Here is a 10,969-nt window from a genome sequence, read left to right on the forward strand (position 1 = left end):
TCCCGGCAGCGCGGGCGGCAGGGCGGGCTGTGGAGTCTGAGTGTTGAGGCTCGGCTGTGTACATTCGGACGTGCTTATGTCTGGAGATAAAACGCATTTCTGTGTATGGAGACAAGCTAGAGCGTACACGTAGACGAGGAGAATTTCCTGGTTGTCTCGGGTTCTTTCGAGCGTTAGGCACAGAGCGCGTCTGGCCTGATCACGGGTGATGGATGTAGTTTGCGTCGGCAAAAGAGGCTTGTATCATTCTTATTTAGTTGTATTGATAGCAATTTTAAAAAACACACACACACCAAAACCCACCAGATAGCTTTTAAAATCTAATTTATATCAGCACAAGAAAAGAAAGAATTTATCCTACAGTCGAGGCAGCGTTCGAGGGTGAGGCCACCTGCGCATGGACTGTGGCATGGTTGTGCCTGTAGGAAAAAGGGTTTTTTCCTTCTCCAGGGCACGTAGGTCAGCTCCGTGTGTTTCCTGATCCTGCTGTTACCCAGCGCCGCAGCTGCTGCTGGGTTGTTGCAGGGTAGGGCAGGTAGGAGCAGGTGCCTTTGAAACCACACACTGACAAAGGGAGGGACAGCAGCCATGGTCCCTCCCTGCTTCCCTTGGCAGGACCTCGCTACTTCTGGCTACCATTGAGAATATCGTGTAATTGTTTCGTGGAAAACCTCTAACAACTTTAGCACATAACAAAGTTACTTCTAATTAATAAAATAATTAAAATTTGCAGATTGTTGGCGCTGCAAATAGTGTTGCTTTAATGTAGTTGCTTCTATTCAAAAGGAGGGGTGTTTGATTTGTATTAAGTCTAAATGCCATTTAACAACTGGCGCAAGCTACTGGAAAGAAAATCAATTTTTCACATGCATGACATTTGTGTGAGTTTGTGTAAAAACTTGCAGTATGTTAACATCAAGAATATATTAAAATGCTGGAAATGACAGGACACAATTGAAAAACATAACTGTGCTTATCTGTTTCTTTTTTATTATTACTATTTTTTGCCCATATGGGGTATTTAAAGTGCCAACACAAGTTTTATTCCAGTACTAAACATCCCATTATTTCAGTTAGAACTCAGTTGGAATCTATGACCAATATTTTGTTACATGGTGAAGTCAAGTAGATGATAATTTCTAACCTGGGTTTTATAAAAGGTTGCAATTTGATATATCAAGCCTACAGTTAGGTGGATTAAGCAGCTTCCAAACAACAACATTCAGGTGGACAGGATAATGGAAAGCTTTTGGGAATATGTCAAATACCCTCTTCATCTCCTGACATATGTCAGGTGGTGATATTATTTCTGGTGGGATCACTGTACTTCTGCTTTATTAACCTGGAATAACCCTTGTATTTCTTATATTGGACCTGGAAGCACCTGGGTGTTTTAACCTGTCTTTAACTAAGGTAAAAATTGAGTGCTTATCCCTTCTGATGGGGGCTTAGCACCTTGCTGGACCCCTGCTCCTAGCACACAGTGAGGGGGAGGCAATTCCTTCCTACCAGTTGCTCCTGCACAAAGTGGAATGCAGTCTAGCCTAATGTTTGTTAGTCCATAATAGTCTGGCTAAGTGCTGTTTAGTGAAAAATATTGTGTGGTTTTGTATGGATAAACCATCTCTGTCACTGCTAGTATTTGCTGTTGCAAACTGTTACTGCACAGCTCTGGGAGGGTTTGTCCAGTTTGCTGCTGATTTGTATGATGAGTGACAGCTTTGGACAAAATCCAAACCCTACATTAATGTTAATTTAAACTGATGTAAGTTAATGGAGAAGAAACAATAATCAGCAGTTAACAACTGTAATAAGCTGTCCACTCTAGCCATAGGATTTTCATTTCAAAGATGTGTCATAGGCACTTGACATCACATGTTGTTTAGACAAAGGGAGTTTATTCTTTGCTGAGTTATACTTATGTTAAGGAAAAAAATGCAGAAGAGTTATGGGCTTGAAAGGGCTAAGAAAAAAATTAGAAAGGCTTTTTAACAGCTGTTCAACAGGGGGGTTTTTGTAACAGAAAATGAGAGGCTGTCATTTAAAAAGTTCTGAAAAAATATTCTGAATACTAATTTTAGTTTGAAATAAGCATGTAGCATCACAGTATTTTTTATGAAACTATAACTAAAGGAAGTTAATCACTGTATAACCTGTTCACCTGGTGCGTTTACTTACTTCTATTAATTAAATGTACTTTGTATTGTGTGCCCCATTTATTACATTCTGTGTCATATTTGCTGTGACCGCTGGGGAAGGGTTATGATAAAGTCAGAGGCAATGAAGATGGGTCCTCATCTAACAGGTGCTCCACTCCCTTTGTTCTTTGTATACACATATTCAAATCACCTAAGGCAGGGGACAGGATAGGACCTGTTAACTCATTGCTGATTTCCCTAGCAAATAAACCAGCAGCTGCAGGTCCAAGCCCTGGCTTAGTGCTGAGAGGGTGGCATTTGTGTGGGACAGGATGCTTTCATGGAGCCCTTTAGCCAACTTCTTTTGGGACTTACAGTGCAAAATATATTTTCTGCTTGTAGGTAAGATACAGTATGAATTATATTTGATTGTCATTGTGGAAATGTGAATTGGTTCTATTAGATGTATCTTTATAAATTTAAAGATGTTTCTGTTGTATTGTCAGATGTTTCATTTCAGGAAGGTAGCCTAAAAGCTTTGCCTCAGATAGTGGCACTTTGTTTTATGAGCGAAGCTAAAGTTTTAGCAGCTGAACAAAAATGAGTGCTGTACATAATCTCTATGTAAAACTTGGCATTGATTAATACACCTAATCTACATGTAAAACATCGGTATTGATTAAATACATACTATAACATTTTATTGAGTAACATATACATTGTGTGTTCTTTTTAACAAGTAAGGCTGGACAGGTTCTAAACCAAAGATTATACAGAAGCTGTTACACACTTGTTTAAAAATTTACTGAGACAGCACTGAAACATTATTTTTCACTTCTTTATTATTAATTCATTTATATGTAACATCTAAATGTGATTGGTATTGAAACTAAATTAAGCTTTTAGTCAGCTGAAGAATATCTCCCCATTAATAGTGTGTTTGTTTGGTGTCTGGGTGCAGTTTTTGTAAGTGTGCATTTGTTATCCATGCAATGGATAAAAAATAGATGTTCTATGTACTTTGACAGAAATATCCTGTGATCAAATGTTAGATAAGCTTATTTCTACAAACTACTGTAATTACCTTTTTCTATATTTAATTGTTTTTGTAAATGTCAACTGAGGAAGTACATAATATTATAAATTAAGTGCATCCTCTAATCCTTCATGTATAGGAATAACTTTTATATGCTTTGTGAACCTCACAGTTCTAGCTTATTATAGACTCACCTAGTTTCCTTGATTTTGAGCTCAATACTTCTTCAAGACTTTTGGCTTCATAATGATTGATGTTTTATATGACAATTATTGGATCTCTTCTTTAAAAATGAAAAATATTTGGTTGATAAAAAGTAGTGCTTTCATGCTTTATCTGCTTTACCACGTTATTGGATATTTTTCATTAAAATCTACGAGAGTTATTGTCATGCAAACAGAGTGCTTAGAGTACAGGTTTATTCACCATGAAGTCTTACATCCTTACCCAGATATACACATTTTCTAGCAAAGGAAATGTGCTGCCCATAGTTCATATCATGGTGAAATCAGGTGCATTGGAGACATGACACAAAGACCACTGAAGGTACTGACCACAGTAAATGAAATTAAATCCTGTAACAAATCTCAGTGGAACTTTTTCTTGGGGAAAAATCCTAATTTAGGGAAGAATATTCCCAAATTTTCCGTTGAAATTACAGCTTTCCTGGGCATTTTGCACGAAGTTCAGGAGAGCTGAAGAGCTAAATGAACACTGGTGAAAAGCAGTTGAGAATCCAAACTCACTTTGACAAGGAGATGTGCATGTTAAATTCAGAGAATGCCAAAATCTCGCTAAGCAGGTTTCAGTTTATGCCATAAACTCAAAAGTTATGTCATAGTTTTTTATTTAAACTAAAACTGCAGCCCTTGTTTTATGTCAACAGCAGTTCTGTTGTGCTTGCTAATACTGATGATAGCAATGTGAAATGGAAGCACAGCACAGATCACTGAGCCTCAAATGGAGGTCGTTATGGTACAGCCCTTACAATCATCATACAAAAGTTAGGTCTTGGAATTTCATCATCTTAGGGAAAAAAGTGTATTATATTTGTAAAGCAATAGGGATAGGCTTGAATTTTATGGAATTTGGGCCTGAAAAATATGAATTTAATATTAACTTTAATTCAAGAATTAGTCATAACAGTCCCCAGTTTAAATTAAAAATCAAAATTAGTCTAATACAAGTGAATCATAGAACCCTTTAGGTTGGGGAAGACCCTAAAGAGCATCAAGTCCAGCCATAAACCTAAAACTGCAAATTCCTCCATTAAAGCATGTTCCTGGGTGCCGTGTCTGCATCTTTGAAGTATCCCCAGGGAGATGACTCTTCCACTTCCCTGGGTGTCCCATTCTAATGCCTGACAACACTTTTGATGAAGAGGATAGCCCTCTCAATAAAGAATATTCCAGACTGCAGAAGACATGATCTCTGCTAAGACTGGAATATTTCCGTCACTGTAAAATAGTGCCATTGACAGAACACCATTATCTAATAACTTGCCCCAGTATCAGCCTGCCTTCTCCCTTGCCCTACCAGCCGTGGGGAAGCTCCTGTGGGATGTTGGCACTCCACAAAATCACCCCAGCAGAGCCAGAGAGAGCAACAAGAACTGGAGTTATCCAAAGCCACTCCTGAAGGAGCTGAGGGGAAAATGGGGTTTCTGCCCTCACCACCTCCAGTCCCAGCTAAAAGAATTTCCTTAATTGCAGATCAAAATGTCTTTCCAAGACACTACACAGAGCAAATTTTGTAAATCAGGTGGAACAAAGTTAATTTGCAGGTTTTATTCCAACAGGTTTTAGCTGCTACAAAAGTACATTTTCTAGCCCTGATTCTGTTTTCATTACTCTATTATGCTGTCACCTTCCATACTGGTGGTCCCAGTTATCCTGGTGCTCACAAGACCTGCTTAGGTTATGCTAAGTTTTTGCATGAACAGATCTGTGAGAAATATTATTTGTTTTCTATATTTTATGATTGTACTGCTTCTTTTACTGGCGTGTTGTCCAACAGCACAATCACCTATTGACAGCTAAATAAACCCAAAAATTGAACAGCATCATACATAAAGAATGAGTAAGTATATGGACAGATCTTTTAATTACAGATCTCTCTGTGTTTGAGAGATGTGTTTGACTTTATTCCAGTTGATCTAAAAATTGAAATGGGTGGTTATATAATTGGTAGGTTATATGAAATAGATCTCTAGCATTAAATATTTCATGAAGGATTCTACTGAGGAGTTACTATCTTTCTCTCTTTTTCAAGTGGACAACAGCAGTTTAAATCTGATTTGCAGTGTAATGTTGTCAGGGAGTATATTAACATCAGAGAAGTGTTAGAATGACCAACAAAATACTTCATGTGTCCTGTTAACCAGAGTCTAGCAAGCCTTGAAGAGTTGTGCAGTGTTAGAAAATTGCAAGAATAGCAGGCTACAAATACTGTTAGAAAGGGGTAGAGGAGCAGGTTTCAATTTGATGTGCATCATCTGGTTAAGGTTTTTCATCTAGAAAGTTAAGCATGTAAACACCTCCGTCCTATGTATCCTCCACTTAAGCCATTCTAATTTTTTCTGCACTCTTCCTCTTTTTTTTACCCTGTGCTCCTTCTATCTCAGCTGAGCCCCAGCCAGTCCTTTGCAAATTAAAGTCCATGCAGCCCATGCACCTCTGTCTGCTTCCTCCTTAGCCCCATTAATGGGGGCTTGCCAGGCTTTCTGTCAAAGGATTTCACTGTCTTTTTGTATATTTCCCCGTTAGTATTCTGCAGTGTTTTCCTTTGGCTTCCCTGCCATGCCCTCAGAAATGCTGTAAGCTATCTTTAGCTGAGTGTAATATTGCTCAGCTTTATGAAAAGGGAAGCCAGCCACAAAATTACTTTTTTGGGGTAGATTCTGTACAGCACCGCTGGCTACCCATGAGCCAGTCCGCTCACACTCCAGAGTACCTCTGACATTAATTACTGGCATTACTGCTGCATCTGTAACCACCACTCCCTTTTTGTGTCCCCACCCTCATCCCCAACAAGTTTGCTTTGCCATTACCTCATGGCAAACAACTGTGCACTGAAATTTGATGATTCTAACCCAAAGGACATGTACAGATATCACATTATACTGCTGAAATGATTTTTTTTTCTGTACGTAACCTAGGAAATTAGACATAAATGAACCTTTAACAATTTCTGTCATAAAGAATAATGAGATGAAAGTAGGAAATGTAAAAAACAAAGTTAACTCTGTATTATATTAGTGAGCACAGTCACATATTTTTCATACATTGCTCCTTCTGCCCTTCCCTACCCACCCAGCTCTTTCCAGGTAGAAATGATGTACATTCCATGTACATCAGCTGGGAAGTTACATTTCATTATAGGTATTTGGAAGCCTGCCAAGAATCACAGAATCTCAGGTTTGAGGGACATCAAGGATCATCAAGTCCAACCAAAAATGATCATTAGCAGGAAAAGGATAGATGGTGCATGGTAGAAGTGTTGCATGTTAGTCAGGGCAGTGCATTCTCAATCTCCAGTGTGTTCTTACACAGTAGCACATGGATTACTTACATCACAGTTTTTACATTTCTTGCTTATAAGAGGTTGCTTTTTTCCTAGGCTTTTTTTACCACTTGCAGTCACAAATCTGAGCAATCAAACCTGCAACTAGAGTCAATTAGAGTTGCATCTTGAACATACCAAAATGTTTTTATATGTATTTTGAACAATTGTATCCTTTATATTTCAAATTGTTCATCCAAAATGAGCCTGTATTTTTGCTGTTAATTTTCTCTGGGCTTAAATTCTTCATTTCTAAAGTCCTATCAGTTAAAATGGTGTTGTGAGGTCCGTTCATTAATGTCAATTCTTTACATCATTGCTGTTCTCATGAGTGCCATGGAAGTTTATGTGAAAATCAATCACTTAGTTCCAAGACTAAAGCTTTAATAGTGTTCTATAAATATGTCTTAGGCCAGCACAAGGAAAAATTATTTTAAAAAATGTATGGGAATGACAGTGATTAATCAAGGAGTGGCCTTTTTGCACTGTGATAGAGACAAAATTCTTGGAAAACAGAATTAATCATGTGGCTGCAAATTTCACTTTTGTGCATATCAACAGCAGGGCTTAATTCTGGCAATTTCCTAAGGCTGGAATACTTGAATTTTGCAAGCTTTATATTGTTTCTTGAATTTAGTCTTCCAAGTACAGAGCAGTCAGCAATAATAATCATATATAGTTTTAGTCAGAATTCATGAAAGTGCTGCTTGTCAGATTTTCAGTCAGTTTCTTAGTATAACTGGTAGGGTATCTAAGAAGCCCCTCTGCAGCCAAACCAACCCAGAAAAAGTCATAAAAACTGAGTTTACAATCCAAGACTGTTAGACAGTGTAAGACCTAGAAATACGAAATATTTTAAAGGGAATATATTTTATACATTAAGGTAAATATACGTTATCTCATTTTTCTCAGACTTTCATCAGTAAAAGATCCTTCCTTTGGCTTTTTGTGCAATATGAGGCTAGAGCTCTGTAGTTAGATGCAGCTTCACTGAGGTCAATGAGCTCTTGCCCCTTTCGTATTTAAAATCTGAATTATAACCAGGCATAAAAATGTAAGTTTTAGCCTAGAGAGTTTTTTCACTGTGAGAATTTCTCATTTGAGTTTTCTGAGGTTTCCATTTGTGGTTTGGGTTTGTTTATTCATTTATTCTTTCATTTTTATGCAGGTATTTGTTCTGCCTTAAAATTGACAGTACCATCTCATACCATCCATGGTATTGAGGGGCAACCACTTCATCTTTCTGTTGACTACAATTTCAATGCTACAGCTTCTGAAATCCAGATAATTTGGCTTTTTGAGAGGTCACAAAGTAATCCAAAATACTTGCTTGGCTCTGTAAATCAAAGAGTAGTTCCAGACTTGGAATACCAGCACAAGTTTACCCTTATGCCACCGAATGCGTCTTTGAGGATTAACCCATTGCATCTCAGTGATGAGGGCAATTACATTGTAAAAGTCAATGTCCGTGGAAATGGGACCATAGCTGCAAGTCAAAAGATTCAAGTAGCTGTTGATGGTAAGTTAGTAAAAGATAGTATCTTCATTTTGAAAATAAAATTACAAAAGTTTTGAAGTCCTGGTTTTTAGTATCCAGTTGCAATGGAGTCTCAATGAAACCATACATGAATAAATGCATACAAGTAAGCTATGTTTTTTTCTACTGCTACTGGAGGGAATACAAAGAAAATCAATGTATTGATTGAGGTTTCTATATCATAAGTAAAAAACTGAAGAGGCATAGAAACATTTAAGATCATATTAGACATTAGACAAAAAATAAGATTTCATAAATTTCTGCTGTGCTATCACGAGGATGCATTGAATTTCAAATAGTCTTTTTCCCTGAACAACTTTACCTCCTGTAACAGAGGAGCCATTGACTTTTGCTGGTGGCTATAGTCTGTAAAAGAAGAAAAGATGTCCAGATCTGAATTCATAAGTTTACTAAATTTCCCTCTTTAGACTCTGCTCTTTGTATTGGAGACTTAAAAAAACATGGAAAAGAATTATCTAAAAGGATGACAAGAGACTTCTGTAATTTCTGGATTATACAGAGGGAATCCTGTAACTGAAGGGTTCAGGGTTGGGAGGAATGAGATGAACGGCATCTTGAGGTGACAAAGTTGTAGCTGCCATTTAACTCCCAAACCCATCCCAATCTGCAGACATCCTCATGACAGGTTGCCCAGATTTCAGGGGTGCCCAGTGTGGGCAAAGCTGTGGGCAGTCATGCTGAGAGCTCACACACGATGGGCCGTGTCATACTTTGTGCTCTTTTCATTTCTGTGGACTCAGTGACTTGTATATGAGGCAAGAGGCCATGGTACACATGACTGAAGCCTTTATCCTATTACCAGTGATATAAACAGTCTGGTTTTATTTATGTCCCATAACAATTCTTACAGTCACCCGCTGAGAATATGGCCTTCTTTTTTAACCTTTAAGTGCATTTAAGAGATAAAATTTAAAATATTAGCAATTTCCAGAGAGAATGATGATTGCTATTTGAATCACCTTGACCATGAAGATTGTAATATAATGGCTTGACACTTTAACAACTCTTCATATCTCTTTATTTTACAGTTCCAGTCACAAAGCCAACTGTACATACTGAACCATCCTCAGGAGTAGTGGAGTATGTAGGGAATATTACCCTAAAATGTATTGTGGATAGAGGTACAAGGGTAGCTTACCAGTGGATGAAAAATGGGAAGCGTCTTCATGCTGGCCCTAATTATATATTTTCATCAAACAATGCTACACTTCTAATTGTTCCTGCAGTAAAAGAAGACATTGGGAATTACAGCTGTCTAGTATCTAACCCTGTCAGTGCAATGGAAAGTGAGATAATTGCACCAACCATATATTGTGAGTATATGAAATATTCATTATTATCTTTGTATGGATGATTTTGCTGGAAGGAGTGCCTCCAAATATGAAAACAGGCAGAAAACAATGGAGTCAACATTGTATGTGAGCTTGCATTCAAAATGAGCTTGTTTGTAATAGCTCTAACATAAGACAGGATCATAAAATTATTTAGCCCTGTGTAGTTGTAAAGATCAGTCTCAACTGCAGAATTCAAATGGAAGCTTCAAAATTTCCACAGATTTCTTCAGATGTGACTCAAAGGAAAAAAATAATGAGATGATTATACATGAAAATATTGTTATAAATGAAGACACCAAATAGTATCAAAAAGCTAAGCACAGGAAGTGCCAGGCTGAAGAATTGGTATTAGTGGGTTTCCTCAAGATCATTTCAAGTCCAGTCTTTTTTAGTACTTCCATTAAAGGCACCAGAAAGAAGATAGGGAGTATGTCAATGAAGTTAATTTACAACATTAAATAGGAGAACTGAATGACTTTGACAGAGTAATAGAGCTGGGATGAGATTTGCTAGTAAAAAACTAAATGGGCATGCCCTTTCAGAGAATAAAAAACATGAACTTCTGCTGATAAGATCGAGATTGATTAGAAAATAATCAAGGCAGTGACCCTAGGTGATTGAGCTGCCACAAGATATCTATGAACTGACAGCATGATTCAGGCATGAGAAAGACATATTTAATTCTAGGGGAGTGGGAAATGTATTTCCAACCAGGAAACAAAGGAAATGCTAATGGCACACAGAAGATAATACCACATGTGCAATACTTCATGCTGTCCCTGCAGATCCCAGAACGCTGATCTTGAACTGGAAAGAAAGAAAGGAATGGAGAAGAGACACAGAGACCTCAGTCAGGCTTAGCAAAATTAGAGCTGAAAGTTATTGCATTCCACATCAAATGGGAAACATGAGGGAGCAAGAAGAGTTGCATAAAGACCATTTTTGACAGAAGAATAAACCATAAGGTAGCCAGGTATTTTGACTGGAAATGAAGGCACCTGAGAAACTAATTGTGTTGGAGGAAACAAAAGATTTATTTAATCACCGTTCAACAATTATACAATAAAACTTAGAGCCTTCTCATTTTGGTTCATGTCAGGAATTTCCAGTGCATCCTCAGTTTTCAAATAGCACATGCTACACGTATGTCATCTGCCATGCTCTAATCCTCATGTCCTCAGGGGTCAAATTATCCTTCTCAGAGGAGAGCTGAAATTTGAAAGGCCAGGACCTACTTTGCCACCAGTTCTATTCAGATATAGCCAGTTTACCCCATGGCCCAGTCTGGAAGGGACACTGCAAGGACTGGAACTGAATTCCTGTCCAGCCAAGGGCTGGTGCT

General features: G+C 37.8%; 2 protein-coding genes across 2 annotated transcripts in view; one reads left to right on the top strand and one right to left on the bottom strand.

Moving 5' to 3' along the window:
- Positions 1-590, bottom strand: part of VPS50 (VPS50 subunit of EARP/GARPII complex) — a 79,490-nt gene extending 78,900 nt beyond the window's left edge. The window contains exons 1-2 of the mRNA XM_014312102.2: positions 494-590; positions 128-195 (exon numbers count right to left, since the gene is read on the bottom strand). Of these exons, the coding sequence (XP_014167577.1) occupies positions 128-195; positions 494-590 (165 nt within the window). The remainder of the gene's footprint in view (positions 1-127; positions 196-493) is intronic.
- Positions 591-2,441: 1,851 nt separating this feature from the next.
- HEPACAM2 (HEPACAM family member 2) overlaps positions 2,442-10,969 on the top strand; it is a 20,280-nt gene continuing 11,752 nt past the window's right edge. The window contains exons 1-3 of the mRNA XM_005418575.1: positions 2,442-2,540; positions 7,904-8,254; positions 9,322-9,606. Coding sequence (XP_005418632.1) covers positions 2,471-2,540; positions 7,904-8,254; positions 9,322-9,606 — 706 coding nt within the window. The 5' untranslated portion in view covers positions 2,442-2,470. The remainder of the gene's footprint in view (positions 2,541-7,903; positions 8,255-9,321; positions 9,607-10,969) is intronic.

The sequence above is a fragment of the Geospiza fortis genome, unplaced genomic scaffold (assembly GCF_000277835.1).
Source record: "Geospiza fortis unplaced genomic scaffold, GeoFor_1.0 scaffold138, whole genome shotgun sequence".
Classification (NCBI taxonomy): domain Eukaryota; kingdom Metazoa; phylum Chordata; class Aves; order Passeriformes; family Thraupidae; genus Geospiza; species Geospiza fortis.